At 44.0% G+C, this 19238-nt stretch overlaps 1 protein-coding gene across 4 annotated transcripts in view; it reads left to right on the top strand.

Moving 5' to 3' along the window:
• PHF20 (PHD finger protein 20) overlaps nt 1–18139 on the top strand; it is a 65017-nt gene extending 46878 nt beyond the window's left edge. For all 4 annotated transcript variants that reach the window (XM_072349901.1, XM_072349900.1, XM_072349899.1 and 1 more), the window contains 8 exons: nt 128–226; nt 2814–2972; nt 3738–3907; nt 5961–6060; nt 9916–10111; nt 12199–12598; nt 13960–14143; nt 17066–18139. In XM_072349901.1, the coding sequence (XP_072206002.1) occupies nt 128–226; nt 2814–2972; nt 3738–3907; nt 5961–6060; nt 9916–10111; nt 12199–12598; nt 13960–14143; nt 17066–17208 (1451 nt within the window). In that variant the 3' untranslated portion in view covers nt 17209–18139. The remainder of the gene's footprint in view (nt 1–127; nt 227–2813; nt 2973–3737; nt 3908–5960; nt 6061–9915; nt 10112–12198; nt 12599–13959; nt 14144–17065) is intronic.
• The last annotated feature ends 1099 nt before the right edge of the window (nt 18140–19238 follow it).

Below are 19238 nucleotides of genomic sequence, written 5' to 3'. Positions count from 1 at the left end.
GTGCTGTTTTTTTCCTAGTGAGCTGGCCATGGTTAACTGAAGAAACCATGGAGGCCTTTAAGAAAATCTGTAAGTACAGTAGGTGTGTATGTCTTTAAAATTAAATTGGAATGTTGTCTAATTTCAGCTGCTAAAGAACATGAGAAGAACAAAGAAAGAAAATCCAAGGACTATGGAAGATCCAAGGCAAAGAAGAAGAAAAAAAAGAAAAAGAAAACTAAGCCTGGTAAAGCTTTTTTCTTCTGTAGAGGAAAATACTTTATCTTCTTTTGCCTGTTACCCAGTCCCATGCTCTTAAGAGAAAGCATTGCAGATAAGACTGTCTCCTTCATTTATCAATAAGTTCTGATTTTGTGTCATTAAGAAATAATTAGAATCAAATAGTGACTGACAAGATTTATTTCCTGATTGAGGTACATCATTAATGCTGCGTGACAGCTGATAGCACTTATTTACTTTACAGAGTAAATCTAACTCTGTAGTCAATGTGTTAATGTAAGTTTGGCCTTTCATTATTTAGCGTATTTGTATATAAAGTTCACCCAGTTACAGGAAGTGCAGGTCTCCTGGATTCACTACTGAGTTCCCCTTGTACCAGACATTGACAGTATGTGAGATTGTTGTAGGTCTTCTGTTCAAGTGGTGGGGTTTGAAAATGCTGATGGGTCCTCATTTTTCCACTGTTAGCCTTTTGACTGCTTAAATCCTCACTTATTTTCAGAGGTTCTGATAATGAGCTCTGTTAAACATGTCACATCCTAATTTTTCTTGGACAAGCCATCATGAGGCAGTAGAAGGGGGAGAAAACTGCATGTAGACTGACTAGATTGTACTGAAATAAACTGATTAAATTTCTGATTACACAGTGCCCACAGATACAAGGTATTCTACAAGTCCTCATTTGTGAACTTGCTTGATAACTTTACAAATAAGCATGCCATCTGCTTGTCCCTTTTTCCTTGGGTTTTTGAAGTGTAGCTGGAAGTGTGTTGGCTTCTCAAGACTCCCTCAAGCTTTCTAGGAGGACCCTGATGCATGTACCAGTTGAGCTGCGGTACTTATGGAGGTTAATTGTATTGTTGGGCACTGTGCCTTAGCCTGTGCAATCTGTAGGTTCACCATTTCAGTGTACAAAAAATGCAGTGTGTCATATTTCTGAGAGTTTCAGAGCAACGCTAAGATCATTTCAGTAGCTAAGTACAGTAAGGTCAGTTTGCCATCTCTAACCTGTCAGATCTGTCAGATCTCATCAATAATCTGCAACATCTTCACGCTTCAGGGTCAAGAAGGCAGAGAGTGCTCAAGAGTGGAGGAGCTTTGGTATATCCTCCAGTGCTGAAACTGCAGTGCTATCAAGTGATTGGCACCAGAAGTGACTTTCCAACACTGACACATTCCCCCTGTATAAAGTGTCCAGCAACATTTCTGGACGGGCAGGTTCTCAGTTTTGTCAGTTAGTACCAGAGACAAGAAAGTTATGTATTACATTCTGTGTTACAACATAAAAGCTTCAGGGGATTTCCAAGGCACTGTCTTCTTGGCAGGGGGGGTCGGCATGGTTTTTGTTTGGAATGCTGGACTGTTAACTTTTTCTTTTAGGCAGAAACATCCAAAATAAAGCTTTCTTGGGATGCCCGGTGAATTATGCTCTTCTGAATGCAGCAGATTGTTGGATCTCAGAATGCCATAGTCAGAAATAACTGGTTTTAAATCAGTGGTGCTTTGAACTCGTATAAATTATGCTGCTCAGTCAGGAGGAAAGGCTTGGTGGTTTGTTCCTTCAGGAACATGACAGCAAAAGAGGTGGAAATAGTTTTCAAGGCGAGGTCAGGACAGCACATTTCAACTGCTTTTCCACCAGTGTATGTCCTGGACTGTTTCAGTTCTTGTTCAGTCATAAGTTGTGTACGTTCACATTTCTTGAGGGACAGACCATACTGAGCAGGCTCTTGTAATTGAGATTTGCAGCCCTTTTACTAATGCTAGGTCTTTAGGACCTGAGGCTAGCATTGCAGAATTTTGTTCTCTGAGCCACAGCAGCTGAGAAGCTCAGTGACTCTGGGGCATAAAGATTCTTCTCCTTTCTCAGTATACAACTTAGTAACAGTTCGGTTTACTAGAGTGATTTGAGGTGCATGCAGTGACCACAGCTAGAGCAGCCTTCTGTGCTGTACAGTTTTGCTGATGTCCTTGTTCTTTAGTGAAGGAACCCTGCAGGCTTCCTGCAGGTAACTGGTATGGAGGGTGCTGCCTCTCACTGCACACAGCCAGATTTGATGTATGGGCCAGGACATGACAAGCTGGTACTTCAGAGAAGCTGTTCTGGGTGTTTTCTCTGCATGTTCCTGACCAACTTTTCCACTCAAATATCCCATTTTGTCTGTAGGCTAGGAAAAGAGAATGCTCTGTCTCCTTTGTAGCCCACGACACTGGGAAGAAACATGTATGCTGTGTGAGTAACTGGGGTGTTAGCAAGTGGCCTCCAGCTAGCAGTGCTTGTATAGAAGTGGCTGTAATGCAAGAGCATTTGTAGACACATTCAGCCTGCAGAATAGCTGAATTTAACCAGCGTTTTCAGCCTTTCTAACATCAGCAGTGAAGGAAGATAAAGCTGTATAAGGTTTTATTGGTTCATATGGTGTCTTTCTTGCCTCTCGGTTACAAGTATTTCAGCAGCATAGTGAATCCTTGAGTCCTGGCATGTTGAACTGGACACTCTGTGAATCATACATGCCTGTTTTTATAATGTTTTTCTTCTGTCTTTTTTCCTTGACCACAAACTTCTAACAATAACAATACTTACAATTTTACAGAGTACTCTGCTAGTGAAGAAAACACAGATATTTCACAGGAACTTCCTCCTGAAAAGTCAGTTGTCACAAAAAATATTTCTTCAAATAAATCATCTGCCCACCCTAGTGCACTGCAGTGCTCTGAGTCGGGACACCACCGAGGAAAATCAAAGACAAATGGTAAAATCACTCTTTGGCTGTTCTTATGCAGGACTGTGTCTTTCCTTTGCCTAACCTGACCAAACTGAGCCTCATTTGGCTGCCAGAGCTGGATGTTGGTGCCTTTGCTGTTTGCTTTGTCTCTATTTCCACAGAAGTTTTAAGAATATTTTCCTCTTGTTTTGAGAACTCACTAATTTTGCACCTTTTTGCAGCTCCTTATGAGCTCTATGATAATTGTTCAGTAATTAAATCTGTTATTTTTTCCTAAGGTTTCCTTCAAAGTAATAATTAATTCAGAGTTAGAAATGGATGCTTTGCAAATTGTATGGGATGTGTGTTGTGCCTGGGACGCCACTGGCTATAGTTATGTGTATTATTCCACATCTGTACAACTGCATGTTTTTCTGATGGCTTTCTGATCTATGTAAAGAAAAGAAGCTCTTGAGCAGATGTTAGTGACCTCATAATATTTATAAACAGAGCTCAGAAACTGGCTGCTGTGTTCCAGCTTTCGTGATCTTTTAGTATCTCGGTATTTGCTGTTACAAGTTAGTGCAGTAAAAAGGACAGTTATTCCTCTCCTACTACTCTCAAAGCTCAGGAACTGCCACAGTTAACCTGTTTTGCATTATTTCATGACAGTTAATAAACAAGTTTGATGTTCCTTGAATTAAAAAATGAACTGACGCGTTTAGAAATGCACGTGTACATATCCAGGGTTATTTGGGAGTTGTGACCTTTCTGTAACTACCTGGTATTTGATCTGTTTATTTTTTTGTATAGAGGAAGACACCATGAGTGAGTCATCCATGGACAGCTTACTGTGGAGCGATGATGACTGCAGTCAGGATGTTGATGTAACCACAAATCCTGACGAAGAAGCTGAAGAAAGTGACTTTGAGATTGTTCGATGTGTTTGTGAAGTAAAAGAAGAAAATGACTTCATGATTCAGGTAAGCATTCGGGTTTTGTTATTTGTGCTTAAGGTGGAAGAAATCTATGAAAGTCTTTAATGGTTGGTTTGTCGCTAGTTGGGGTTTTGTGTTTTGTTTTAGAGAAATGCAAATCTACAAGGGGGGAAATAAAACCGACTGGAACACTTCCTAGGTTTAGAGAATATGCATTTTAAGTTAGCAAAGTGGAGCTTTTTTTGGAAGCAGAACCGCATTCTTCCATTCAGCAGTGTTCCCTGTAGTTCCTAATCTGCATGAAGCCATCTGTCCGTTGTACTCCTTGTAAACTGAGTGTACAGGAAACTTGCCAGCCACAGCAGTGTCTGTTGTCTGCCCACTTAACACTGGTGATTAAAGGTCTCTTTGAAACTGCCCTCTCTGTTTACTTTTACTTAGCCATTCTACCCAATTCCTATTCATTTCAGTTAAAGAAGTTTTTGGTTTATATTTGACGTTGGCTTCTTTTGCTCCAGTTTTTCTCTTGCTGCTCATGTAAGCTGTGTGATCTCCTTCAAAAAGTCCCCTTAAGCCTTAGAAGACACAGGAAAAAGTTGTTAACTTTAACTTATCTGTTGCCTGGCCAGTGGTGTTTACATGGGCCCAGAGAATAGACTCTGGGTCTGTTGCTAAGCTGGGAGGTAAACGTGCAGGCAGAAGGAGGGAGCTGTGTCCCAATGGGGTGATTTTTTCATTGCCTGACTTATAGGGTGCAAGTGTGACCAAGTCCAGGAGCTCCCTTCTCATTTTGTAGCAAGCAGGCTGGTTTTCTTTCTCTCTCTTCTTTTTAGGACATTATTCTCTGGCTCCTACATATCTTACTGCTTTGTGAACAGGGGATGGTCTCTGAATCTCTCCTGAAAACATCTTCTTGCTTTAGATCCCCTTTTCCATTTTGTAAGGCTAGACACTATTAGTCCCATTTTTCAGAAGTCTGTTTCTTGCTGGCTGTTTCTTGTGTTTCAGTTTCCTCCACACTTAGTTAAAGCAAATGACATACACGGAAGCCTTCCCATCTCTCTTGGCTGGAGGAAATACAGTAGATGGGGAGAAAGGCGTTCATTTATGTATTGGCCTACACAACTGAAGTGCTTACCAAGCTGGTATTTTGCATGTCAGTGAGGAGCCTCTCAAATTGCTTGCAGTTGCCATTTTTTCACGTGAGCTCATTTGAAAACCTTTGTCAGTATAGCTGTGGTCTCTGCATTAAGCTTTTGACTTGTTCACCACGATATAAAGATTCCCATCTACAGTTCCACTGCTGATAGAAAGAGGGACTCTGAATGAACACCATGCAGTTTCAAATTAAAAATGACTTCATATTCCTATGTGTGGTTTTGTCTCATGTTCTGTTGGCCTTTAGGCTGCTGTTATGGTTTGGGCTGCTTGTCAAGGCCAGAGGGGGGAAAAGAAAGAGGCAGAAGCAGAATGTGTGGGTGTAGTTGTTTCTGCCCTGACACTGCAAATATAAGTACAAGGATTTCATGTTAAGTAGTGCAACTGCACAAAAAAATAGTGCTGAAGTGTACTCAGTGTTTAGCAATAAGGATAAACATCAGAAAGTTCTTAAAAACTTTAAATTTTTTCTTCTCTATGAATAGAAGTACCTTTGTGGAAGTGGATGAAACGCGAAAGGTGCAGTGAAGCACAGGGTTGGCTACTTCTGTGTATCATTAATATCCCTTTGATTTTACAGTTAAGGTTGTTTATTTGTTGTTTGTTGATATATTTTTATAAAGCTCGATTTTATGTTGTTTGCTTCCTTGGTAACATATGCATGCATCTCCAAAAAGGTTTTCATCTCTGAAGGGAACATTTTGGTACTTTTCAGGATCTCTGCTTTGACTGCATAATTTGTCCCATCTCCATAAATGGTGTGAAAAATGTGGGAAGGACTGTAATAGCATTGCAGTTTGATTCTTTGATGTATTGGTTTGACGCTGCAAGGGAACGGGCACTGATGTACCTTGTTGTTTTTAACATGCGTAGATGACACATCTCTTAATCAAGGTAAATATGTTGAGTTCTATTGATGTGCACTTCTTTATTTTAACAGTGTGAAGAGTGTTTGTGCTGGCAGCATGGAGTCTGTATGGGCTTAATGGAAGATAACGTACCTGAGAAATACACCTGCTATATTTGCCAAGATCCTCCAGGTACAGAAAGTTTTAAGTGACACAACCTTCCTATGTATATAGTAACTACTAGTTTAATATGCTTCTGTTGCAAAGGCTAAAGGTTGGGGTTTTTCTCTGTCTTTGCTAGCTGTGAAGCATTACTTACTTCAGTAATGAATTTCAACTTTCTGAATCTGTAACGGAGCTCGTGCGAGTGCACTAGTCAGTGTTGTGGAATTACAGCTGGACAGGAATGGAAATCAATGTTTAACTGTGGCCATCTGCGTCACATTTATCAGTAATAAGAATTGAAGTTGATTCTACTGCCTGACTACAGAAAACAAATTGAAAAACACTCAGGAAAATTCCATAAAGACTCCTTATGATTAAAATGCAGTCACCTCTTAAGGGACATGACTGCTGCTTTCTTCCAGCAAGGCAAGGGTTATTTGTTGATTAAAACATCAGCAAGAGGTCGCTGGTTCTCAACAGCTGTGATGTCCTTGACTTGTTTGGAAGTGGCTCATCTATAAATGTAAACTGAATTTATCATGGGTAGTACAGTCACAGTTGATTAAGCAGTGCATTTTCTACTCCTGAGTAGTTTAAAATGTCTCATCTCATCTTATGCAGCAGATAAAAACTGCCTTTCTGACATGGGTTGTTTCTGGCTTCCTTCTGTGTGTTATAAAACCTCGCTGAGTGTGGAAATGGATGAGGTTTGGGCTTGTGTCCATGCTTTTATATGACGAGATGCCTGGGTTGCCAGCCTGCCTCATCACAAGCCCTCTTGGCTTATGTCAGGCGTGTCCAACCTTTTGACTTGCCTGTGCTGAGTTGAGTGAAAAGGAACAGTCTTGGGCTGTATACAAAATATATACTATAAGTATATAAATAAGAAAAGTTTTGTTACTCATAGCTTTATTAAAATACCAGAAAGAGGACAACAAACCATTAAAGTAGTGGGTTGGACGCACAGAGTTCAAGTGCTTATTTGGATTGTGATTGCTGCTTTTCTTGACAACTGCACGCTCTTGGGGCACCTAAATTGTTTGCTTATGGCTAAGCAGAGTTTGTGCACTATAACATCATTTGTACTCATAGTAAAGGAAGGACTCTATGGTTACATACAGTTATCTTAGACAGTTATAATCTTAAAGGTTGCATTTATTATAATTATTATTGCAGCGTTTTGCACCCAGGACTCTTAACTGCTTACTTTCAAGATACTTTACTTTGGATTTAGTTTTGGACCCTTGCATGTGCAAGCTGAAGCTGTGCCACCACACTAGAGCTTCATCAGAATGCTTTTCAATGAAAACCAATCACAGCTAACATTTACTTTGATTAACTAATGTATTGCTTTTTTTTTTTTTTCTTTCTTTTTCTTTTTTTTTTTTTTTTGCTTTGAAGCTCCTAAAACTTGTATTTTTGGTTTGGATTTGATTTCCAAAACAGATAGAATTTTTGTCCAGTATTTTCACTGTGAGCCACAAAGTGGATTCTCAGTTTCAATGAACCTTTCCTTGTCTTGAAATGAGCTCACATGGATTTTGTGAATCTGCAAATGGTTATGCCTAATTTAAAGAGTATATTATTGAGTAAATGCCTTTTTTAGGAACTTCCCCTGTTTAGTCTCATATTGTCAGAAATAAAAGGCTAGTATAATTATGCTTAAAAATATAACTCATTTTAGATTCTCTTTGAGCCAGGTAGGATTTTTAAGTGATTTGTGTTCAGGTGACATTTACCCTCGCTTGAACATAATCAAAATATTGCTTGTTATATGACAGATGCTTTCAAGGAATAGGAAACATGAGTTGTTGGAAATCTCTCCATCTCATTAGTGCATTTACACAGGAAGAGAGAGAACTTTGTACCCACAAGTGCACCCTCAAGTAAACAGTGCCATGAATAGGCTTTGAGTGGGTGAAATCATAGAATGGCCTGGGTTGGAAGGGACCTTAAAGACCATTGAGCTTCTGCCCCTCTGCTGTGGGCTGGCTGCCCAGGGTTCCATCCAGCCTGGCCTTGAATGCCTCCAGGGATGGGGCTCCCACAGCGTTCTGGGCAGCAGTGCCAGGGCCTTGCTGCCCTCTGAGTAACAAATTTTCTCCTCACTTTTAACCTAAATCTCCCCTCTTTTAGTTTAAAGCCACCCCTCTTGTCCTGTCACTATCAGACTGCTTAAGCAGGGGGGAGACTGACTTCTTATAACCACCCCTCAAGTGCTGGAAGAGGCTGTACTGAGGTCTCTCCAGAGCCCTCTCTTCTCCAGGCAGAACGCCGCCAGCTCCCTCAGCCTGTCTCCATAGCAGAAGTGCTCTGGCCCTCTGAGCATCTCCATGGCCTTTTCTGGACCCACCCCAGCTGATCAACATCTTTCTTGTGGCAGCAGCCCCAGGGCTGGACACAGCTCTGCAGGCAGGCTGCCACAGGGGCAGAGCAGAGGGGGACAATCCATTCCTTGCCTGCTGCAGTTGGCCATCAGGGCTGTGATCACACACTGCTGGCACATGTCTGGCTTGTCATCCACCGAGACAGAGCAGACAGCCTCCATGCTGTTCAGATAACCACGAAGTTTTAAAACTCAGGGGTTTACACTTGTTGACCAAAGTGCACTTGCAGCTGAGAGCCTTCCTGACACACAAATAAACACTGGACTTCTGCTGGAAAATGAGGCCTTTTGGAGGTGTTGCCTCAAAGCATCCAATACTGTCCTGTGCTGCTCAGTGGCAGCATGCTCTTTGGATTTGTCTTTGAGTCAGACATCTGGGAGCAAGTGTAGGTTTCCTTTATGTCTGTGGATCTGTATATCAGGCATGATACGGAAACAGTTGCGTTGTTATTTTTAGTTACCTTCCAGAAGATACATCAGCAGCTACGAGTAATTTCTCTGTAGGATGTCCAGGGAGTTTCACTGTGCCCCAGGTAACAGCACGGCCAGTGATGTTTCCCAGTGGGTAGGCAGTGCCATCCCCTGTTTTCATCCTGCTGCCTCCCGACTCTTGATTTTTTTCAACAAACTCCTGAGTGCTGCTGTTTAATGGATGTTAACCCCCTTGTACTGGAGACTTCTCTATGCAGGTGGTTCTGAACTGTGCTCCTGTAGCATCTTTGGCTTTGTAGGTGCTGTGGCTGGGGCGGTGAATGGGGTGTTCTCAGTGCACTGAATTGTCATCTAAGAACATCTGCAGCAGCACAGTGCAGAGGTGGGGGGGAGGTTGGGCTCTTGTTTTTCTTTATGTTCATTTTTATTTACTTGTTTCTTGTAATTTTGTAAGCTTATCAAGTTTCACTCCTCTGTTAACAACTTTTTTGCTCTCCTTCAATTTCCTTTGCTCAAGCACTTGCCGTTTCACAATTTCATTTCAGCTCTTATTAATAATCTGACCTTTTAAGCTAGAATTAACATTACTGATAGTTTAGTACTGGCAAATTCTTCACCAACACATCAGCGATTCCTTTTAAATTTACATTTGAGTGACTATTAATATGCACAAAACTGGCAAATAAAGACCTATTGTCTGTTGTGGCATTTCTGTCTGCAGAGCTGTATCCAGTCTGGCTTTAGATATAATCAAGGATACCCTGCTACAATCGTACATTTCTCTGTACACCAGCTGCATGTTGTGGATGTTCTGTAGGAATCAGGGTCTGAATGCCCGCTGGCTTTTACAGCTGGGCCAAGATTTTCTTGACCAAGGTACCATTTCACTTCCCACTTACAGATTCTTACGTCTCCAAAGTTTTGTCTGCTGTCATAAGATGGTTATTAGTGCTACTTATAAGAGATAGTAAGCTGCGCAAGACAGATGATCATAGTTAACACCAGTAATGTTAACATGCTGTAGTTAATGCTGCATTTTAACACACTCATTACTGTTGCTTTAGGTCAGAGGTCCAGCTTAAAGTACTGGTATGAGAAGGAGTGGTTGAGTAATGGCCACATGCATGGCTTAGCATTCTTGGAAGAAAATTACTCCCACCAGAATGCCAAGAAGATAGTAGCCACTCACCAGCTTCTTGGCGATGTGCAGAGAGTGATAGAAGTACTGCATGGACTGCAGCTGAAGATGAGCATACTGAAGTAAGCAGTGTTTAAGTACCAGTTGATGTGTTCTCAACGTGAATTAGATTTCAAGTAGTAGAAAAGTAACAAGAAATTCAGACTGACTTTTTATGTTTCTCTGCAGATGTATGTCACCTATAGTTTGAATTGCTAATGTTGTCTTGGATAAGTGTGGTGGGGAGTGTAAACTGACAGTGTGAAGAAGAGCTGGGAAAATAAGAAGAAAAAACTTAACAGCAGCTTCTCCTAAAGCACCGAAATAGAGCAGTAGCAATTAGAGCATGGTGTATAACCATGGCAATGTTCTTATAGCACTTACCTTCTCTATCCAGTAATTTTTGAGTTGAAATCACGTCTCTTCTTTTAGCGTAATTTGTTGCCCTGTAGAGGAAGAGTGGTTGGACCTTCAACAACCTGTAGGATCTCAGTCCTGTACAAACACAGTACGCTAGGAACAACACAAAACACAGCACCAATGTTGTTCCTAATCCTTGTAGAAATCTATAGTTTTCTTTTTGAGGTCACCCTTGGTTCTGACTGAGGGTTTTTTCCTAATCCACATCTAGCAGTTTCTAATTGATTGAATACAGTTTATGATTTATTCATTGATAATTTGCTCAACAGCAGCTATTTGGAAAACAAAGCTTGTTTTGTCGTTTTTTTTTCCTTAAGTTTAATCTGTGGTGTTGCAGTAATGCCACTGGCAGTGTTTGGAAAGCAAGAAGTTGCCACTTGTAAGGTGAGGTCTTGCTTTTCTGCTGAGGTGTCCTTAAGTCAGATCTGGAAGTACCTTTGTCTCAGGTGACTGGAACATAAATATCCTAAGACCAGTCCTTAAGCTTTTTCTTATTAAATAGCAGTGCTTAGTACTATGATTTTCAGTTGTCAACTGAGATTTGCCCAGTGTTGTGGTCTGCAGTACTGGGCAGGTATGTGATGGTTATATGACCTGGTTCCCCTAAAGATGGCTTGATCCTTGGTGGAGTCTGCAGCCCCAGGTTTTTGATCATTGCATAAATCAAAGTGGAGTTAAAAACAAAAAACTGAATTAGAAGAATAGTTTTGTTGCTGATGCAGATCTGCAGTCTGGGAGAGAGGCGATCTCACAATCATGAGGAGGGTGTTGCTCAGTATTTCAAGCAGGATGCATGGGAGCAGAGGCACTGTGGCAGGTTTGGTGCCAGCCCTCAGAAGGGAGCTCAGGTGCTCAGCATGGGAGCAGCCACAGTTGTATAGCTGCTGTGTCATCTGCCAGTGTTCTGTCTTGTGCAAAGGATCCCTTGCTGCTTTGCTCCACAGAGAGCACCTTGAGGTGTAGAATGTCTGTAGCTGGAGCAGAAAGCTCTGGTGAGAGAGCACTTGGCTTTGCCTTTTCTCAAAGTGCATTCAGGATACCTCACCAAGAGTGGGACAACAAATGTTGTTTGCTATACGTATGTAATAATCTGATAGTTATAGTTGTCCCTGCTGCTGGAATAAATAACACTCAAGCTCTCCCAGTAATCTCAAGGGGTTTTAAAGGGAAGTTAGATGTGAAGGAACTAATGAAGCACTGCTATACCCACCCCAAGGCTGCCACTGTTGTCATTAGAGGGTTGGACAAAATCAGTGGATTGAATTCTGAAGGTTATCTGGGGGAAACTGCAGACAAAAATCTGGAAGTGAGCGATTGGAGCGGTCGTCTTGCTTTGCTGGTGTGGGAATACACTTTGTCACTGGATGTATTGTAATTCCAGCGTACTTGACTTACCCATTTAAAATACGATTAAAGCTGTCCCCGTGAAAATGGGTTAATTACAGATAAGGAGGCAAATCTCTGCCTTTGAGGGCAACGTTGGTGAAGTTTTATATTTGCATCTTTGAAGTTTATTCTTCACCTTTTCCTTCGTGCCGACACTTGGTTCATGTACCATGTTAGAGAAGTGAAAGTAATGAACCTGACAGAGCACTGCAGGATTCTGCATGTTGGGTTCAGGGAAATTATTTCAACGTTTTGTGTAGTATTGCAAATGCTCTTGCTTGGTTTCTTTACATGGTAGTACAGCCTACTTGGTCATTTTAAGTTTAAATTCGGTGGATGTCTGACTTCTTTTATGTTTGAACAGAAATAAAGAACATCCTGACCTAAAGCTCTGGTGCCATCCATGGAAGCACATTACAGTGGATGAAAAAATCCATACGAAACACATCATTCACATTGAAGAAAACTGTTGCAAAGAGGAGACAACGAGTTACAGAACTTGGAACGGGACAGCTGAGAAACCCTCAGCCATTCCTTCTGTGGAGGAATCTTACATCACGAGTGAACACTGTTACCAGAAACCTCGGGCCTACTACCCTGCTATAGAGCAGAGGCTGGTTGTGGAAACGAGAAGCTCAGCCATGGATGAAGGTGTAAATAGAATAAGGGAGAATGGGGATGACGTCCTGTCAGAGAGGCTCGGGTGGAATCTGGATCGAGAGATATGTAAAATGGAGAATGAATCCAAACACAATTACTCCAAGGTATTTATATTAAAATAACCCTCTCTGCAGAGAGAATGCGTTTGTCTGGCAAAGTGCAGAACTCCTTAGCCCCTGTAATGCTATTTAATTTATCTCTATTTTTTTTCCTGTCATGGTGCTGAATTTAGGTTGCTGGTACACATTGAAGTAATAGGTGTGATCATCTCCACCATTTCATCCCAGAAGTCGACTTCTGGGTTTTAAATCATCTGTACGCTCCATGGAATGTTTCCTGTGCTCTGCCAGTGCTTTGTTGCTCCTTGCTTGCCTGCTTTTTAGACAGTGCAGATAAATGCTAGGAAGGGAGCAGGGCAAGCACGTGTGGTACTCTCAAACACGCTGCTATTGCAGCTTTTGGTTATTGCCAGCTTTTCTCGCATTTGTTTAATAGCTACATTAAATTGATTCCAGATTCTTCAGGCAACATGTAGATAAGTAACCTGAAGTGATGGTTAGGAATAGGCATTGCTAAATAGTTCAGTTCTTTTCCCACTGAAGCACTCCAGTTTTCTGCTTTTAACGGTCAGTTCTCAATTCCAGCTCCATCAGGTCCAGCAAACTTGTATCAGAGGCCTCTCTTCATTGCAGTGTGCAGACTGGCTTCTCTTGGGTGCTGTCAGGTCACAAAGTACAGTCTGGCAAATGAAAGGCCTCGGGGGAAATACTGACCTCCCTGTTTCTTGGATGGGAATGCAGTTTAGCTTTTATTTTATTTCCAAAGAATGTGTAAATCGTGTTCTTCCTCATTTCTCTGTCAAATCCATTGGGATGGCTTTTTGTTTCCCACAAAGATGTGTTTCAGTGTTTTGATCTCGTAGGAGTCTTTCTCTTAATCCTGTCACATTTCAGAAAAATGATGGAAGAAAGCACGGCTTCCACAGTGCAGTCAGGTTTGATAAGTTGTCTGGGTGCTTTGATGGAAGTTACAGGAGAACTGAGATTAGATTCCTTCAGGAAGAGCCCATCCTTGCTGTAGCACAGCTTGCTCTTTGCTTGAGTACTGTTGTGTTTAAAGGAATTTGTGGTGTTCTCCTGGACACACGGATTTAGTGCAGTGTCTTCCAGCAGCAAGCTGGCAGGAAGCAAGCTGTGGGTGTCAGATACAGCTCAGTGTTACCTTCCCAGAATAAGGTGCTGGAGATTAAGGTACAGGGAGGTCTGCTAAGACCTCACAGCTGTGAGGGTCTGTTGTGATCTGCTTTTAACCAAACTGCCTTCACATTTCTATATTCTGTTTTCTGTGTCTCTCTGTTGCCTAAAATCTGTGAAGCCGTTAGCTTGGGGCACTGTGGGGACCCAGACAGCCTGCCTGACCAATTCTGCATCACTGTTACAAATAGTGACGTTTGTATTTCTGCTAGGTAAGAGAGCCTGCGTCTAAGAAAGCCTCTCCAGAGGAAGCTATTGAAATGAAACTGCTGGAAAAGGACAAAGAAGGAGTTGTGAACTCACAGCTGCAGTGGCAGCTTAATCTTTTAGCTCATGTGGAATCTCTGCAGGATGAAGTCATACACAGAATGGATTTCATTGAGAAGGAGCTAGATGGTAGGTAGCATTTTTCTGTTTAAAAAAGTAACTGCATTTTGTCCCACTCAAATAAAACTGCTGTTGAGAACTTGCTGGCTGTAGATTTACTTCTGCAGACCTGCGGTGTGGTGAGCATAAAGCTGTGAGATGTGCTGCATTTAGTAGTAGAAAGCAGACACTTGTGGTGCTTGGAAGGTTTGAAAACAAAATTGAAGATAAAGCAAATACCATGAAGAATTAAATTCAAATTTAAAAAATCCTGCTTGCATCATCTCTGAATACTTGCATCAAGTGTTGTAGTGGAATGCCTTTGTATCTTGTTTTTGTTGTCATTTTCCATAGTGCTTCTCTGTCTCTGAGCTGTTCTTTGGGCTTGCTGGCTGTTTTAGCTTCTTCTATACAGCCTCTCCAACTTCCTGCAGGTCTGTTGTAGCCAGTTCTTCCTTCCCTTCTATCGAAGGGTGTGGGTAGAAGGGATACACTGTCCTTGGTCTCACTCTTCTGACCAATCTTGTTTTTCACATCCCTTGCCAAGTGTGGATCCATCTGTGCCTTGGCTTTGCTCATCCAAACAACTCTGTGCTCTGCCCAGCATGCCCCCCTGCTTCCACTGCCTGCATGTTTCCTTCTTACCCCGCACTTGGAGCAGTGTGTCCCTGCCCAGCTGTGCTGGCTTCCTGCCTCTTCTGCCTGATTCCTTACACTTGGGGGATGCAGAGCTCTTATGCTCACAGGCAGGGATCCTTAAGAGAGCCAGCTCTGCTCTGTTCCTCTGTCCCTGAGGACAGTTTCCCAGGAGGCCTCATCCAATAATTCTTTAAACAGCTGGAGGCTGGATCTTCTGAAGTTCAGGGCCCTGTCTTCTTTCCAGGCCCTTGATCTCTTCCTTGAGATCTTGAACTTTACTGTGCTGTGGTCACTGTAACCCAGCCAGACTCTAATCTGAACCTCCTTAATGATTTATTTCACACTGGTGAGCACCAGATTTAGTGGTGCCTCAGTGCTAGTTGGTCTGTCTTGTGGACCAGGAGGTTATCCTCAGCACATCCCAGGAGTCTCCTGGATTGCTTGCAGCTCACTGTGCTGCTTTCCCAGCAGAGGCACCAGGTGGTTGAAATCTCTCACTGAGATGAGAGACCACAAAAATGTGATGCCTGTTTTAGTAGCTGGAGCAAGAAGGCTTGGTCCACAGGCTTTGTCTGATCAGGTGTCCATAGTAGACCCAGCTGCCAGATGAGCTCCTGGTTTTTAACCCACAAACTTTTGACTTGAGCATGGCTGTTCCTCAGAGGCAGCTCTTTGCAGTCTGTCCACCCCCTTAGTATGGAGGGTAGCTCCCTTACGCCTCCTGCCCTGCCTTTCTCTTCTGTAAAGCTTGTAGCCCTCCATCTTGGTGCTCCAGCTGTGCAATTTGTCCCACCACGTTTCTGTGATAACAGTTTGGTCATCTCTTTGCGATCGTGCCACAGCTTCTTCCTGCCCTGGGCACTCCTTGTGCAAGGGGGTCTTGAAAACACCACGTCCTCTGCTTCCCTGCAGCAGAGGGTGCCTGCGCTGGAGCTGATTGCCTCAAAGATTGCAATTATTTATATTATATTTTTATATAATATATATATTTATATTACCAGTCAGTTTTTTTAAGATCCCATCTTAAGGCATTCCATTCCAATAGCATCTTCCTAGCACCATGTGGTGTTGTCTCACTGCTTTCTCCTGGGAACATCTGGGCTTTGTCCTTAAAACTTCCCTTAGATGTTGAATTGGTCATTTAGTATCAAAAGCTCTTCCTAATGGTGGAGAGGAGGAGGAGTCACTTTCTGGTATCTCATGGCGTTGTTAAATCTTTGCCTCCACAGACAATCATAGAATCATAAAATTACCCAGGTTGGAAAAGACCTTGAAGATCATCAAGTCCAACCGCAGCCCAACCAGTAGCTGATCTCTAAAAAAACCTCTGCTAAATCATATCCCTGAGTACCACATCCAAACGGCTCTTAAACACATACAGGGATGGCGATTCAACCACCTCCTTGGGGAGCCCATTCCAGTCCCTAACCATGTGTATCCCATTCCAGTCCCTAACCATGTGTATCCCATTCCAGTCCCTAACCATGTGTATCCCATTCCAGTCCCTAACCATGTCTATCCCATTCCAGTCCCTAACCACCCTTTCTGTAAAGAAGTTCTTCCTAATATCCAACCTGAACTTGCCCTGGCGCAACTTGAGGCCATTTCCCCTTGTCCTGTCACTTGTCACTAGTGAGAATAGACCTGCCCCACTCTCACTGTAAGAACCTTTCAGGTACTGGCAGACGGCAATAAGGTCTCCCCTCAGCCTCCTCTTCCTCAGACTAAACAGCCCCAGCTTCCTTAGCCTCTCCTCGTAGGGCTGATTCTCCAAGCCCTTCACGAGCCTTGTTGCCCTTCTCTGGACCTGCTCCAGTACCTCCATGTCCTTCCTGTGCTGAGGTGCCCAAAACTGGACACAGTACTCGAGGTGAGGCCTCACCAATGCCGAGTACAGGGGCAGGATGACTTCCTTAGTCCTGCTCACCACACTGTTCTTGATACAAGCCAGGATGCCATTGGCCCTCTTGGCCACCTGGGCACACTGCTGGCTCATATTCAGATGACTGTCCATCAGCACACCAAGGTCCCTTTCCATCTGGGAGCTTTCCAGCCACACCTCCCCAAGCCTGTAGGGTTGCCTGGGGTTGTTGTGACCAAAATGCAGGACCCGACACTTGGCCCTGTTGAAACTCATTCCGCTAACCTTGGCCCATTGATCAAGTCTATCTAGGTCCCTCTGTAGTGCCCTTCTCCCCTCAGGCAGATCAACACTTCCTCCCAGCTTAGATGTAAATGGATGTAAAGAACTCATTTTGTGGCTCAGAGGGGTCAGTGGGAACTGAAGGAGTGCCGTTCTGTTTCCCTTGGCAGTTTTGGAGAGCTGGCTGGATTACACGGGGGAGTTGGAGCCGCCTGAGCCGCTCGCCCGCCTCCCGCAGCTGAAGCACTGCATAAAGCAGCTGATCACGGACCTCAGCAAGGTGCAGCAGATCGCGCTGTGCTGCTCCACGTGAGACTGGAGAGCGCTGGGACTGCTACAAAGCGCGGCGTTGGAGCGTCTGACCTGGAGAGCTCTGTGTGTTTCAGTGCAGTCAGCATGCTGCTCGCATGTGGTGCGGATTGACTTCAGGGATTTGTGAAGAGGCGCTGTTCAAAGGACAGCCAAAAGGTTATTTTATCTCATAATTCCGGGGTTATTAGGCAATTGTGACGATACAGAAGAGGTTAATGCTGTTGTCTTCAAAGGTTGGGTGTTGGTTGATTAAATTATACTCCAAATTTCACTCCTTACAAGTTGCTCGTAGAAGCGCTAGACTTCTCGTAATGGAATTGACTCCAGTTGTGCCACTGAAGAATGGAGTTCTGAGAGCCAAAAATGTCCTGTTGACAGAGGCTGTAGATAACTTTGCATAGTTTCAGTGACTTGTGTCATGTTTTCCTTCTCCTGGTTTATGCGTTAATGCACACGGTATTTAATCATTAGGAAATGTAATAACGTTTTTCAGACCTACCAGGTATGAACGCCCAGCTCCCAGCTCTGGGCTGCCACGTGGAGGGCTGCAAGGAGCCCAACCTGCATCTGCCACAGTGAGTGGGGCAGCGGGAGGCCACGGGGCACTGCGCTCACATTCAGGATGAGGGATTGTTTGAGCTGCTGACCGTGTCGCTCACACGGCACCGTGGGGCTGACCCTCCTGCTGAGCTCTGTGCTGTGGGGCTGTGCTGCCCAGCAGTGGGGCGAGGGCTGCCATGGGCGGTGTGGGGCCTTCTCCCATTTGTTAATAGTTGCCATTCCGGTTCTGTTTTGAAATGTAGACCTTTTTTCAGCACTCGGAACGTGTTCATTGTAAAGACTTGCTATGAATGTGCGGTTTTGGGAATCAGTTTGTTTTATATTTGTGTAAATAAAGCCTCGAGATCTATGCATGAGGTACTGTCCTGAGAGGCAGTGAGTGGGTTGTTATCTTAACGGTGTGTGTTCATGAGTTCCCTTTTCTACCTTACGTTTTAATGTCCTGGGTTGTATTACTCCGTGAAGCAAGGGGAAGGTGCTGCGCGCACTCAGGTGCGTTGTGCAGTCCTTGAGGCAGCGCTGTGCTGTATCAGGAGCCTTTCTGCTGTGGATCAGCGCTCCGGCAGCAGCACTGCAGCTTCACTTTCCTTCCCGAGCACAGCTGGGGTCGCCGTACAGAACAGTGAAGGTGTTTTTCCGTGGCGAGGATGCCCTGAAAGAGCTGTGCTGTGTGATGGTACCGCTGAGCGTGGGATGGGAGCTGCTCTTCACAGGGTGTGTTTTAATCAGTCCCTGTGGAAGATGGAGGCTTAGGGCTCCTCTGGGCAGTCACTGCAGCTTTGTGCCAAGAGTCACGTCAGGGAAGAGTTAGTCTCTGTCTCACAGTACGAGTTGGTGCAGTAGGAGAACAGCACACAGCAGAACAGAGAACTGCTGTAGCACAGTTGGAATAAAGCTTACGGGGCGTCCAAGTCTCACTTCACTCTCTGAAGATAAGCGCAGTGCTGGGCTCTCACAGCTGCCATAGGGCAGAGCAGCACAGCATGGGCGGCTGTGGGGCTGTCAGGAAAAGGGCAGGGAAGGGGAACCACTATATGAGAGCTGTAGCGGGTCTGGAGGGGCGATCATCACTGCAGCCCCATAGCTCTGCCTGGGGGCAGTTTTGGAGCTGAGCTGCTTTCCCAGCAGCTGCTTTCTGTGCATTCATTTTCAGTGGTGGCTGCGGTTGGTTTTTGCTTGGGGCAGCACTGAGGAGATGGGAGAGGGCTGCTCTGCTGCTGTGCTGGCTGTGCTGCTCTGCTGCTGTGCTGGCTGTGAGGCGGCACATCCTGGGCTGGTTCTCCTGTAGCACGGCCAGGGTAGAAGCCCTCACAGGGAAAGACTGAAAGTATTTACTGCAAGTATCCTGGCACTTCTCCTGCTCGGGAAAGGTTCTCCATTGTGCTTCGGGTTCATTTTGTCCCCATTTCTGTCAGTTTCCACATCGTTATTTCGTAGCCTGGGCTGTTGGTTGGGCCTGGCGGGTCACTT

Source organism: Excalfactoria chinensis, chromosome 15, assembly GCF_039878825.1.
Source record: "Excalfactoria chinensis isolate bCotChi1 chromosome 15, bCotChi1.hap2, whole genome shotgun sequence".
Classification (NCBI taxonomy): Eukaryota; Metazoa; Chordata; class Aves; order Galliformes; family Phasianidae; genus Excalfactoria; species Excalfactoria chinensis.
The sequence above is the reverse complement of the archived record's forward strand: the minus strand, read 5'-3'. Positions and strand labels throughout refer to the sequence as shown.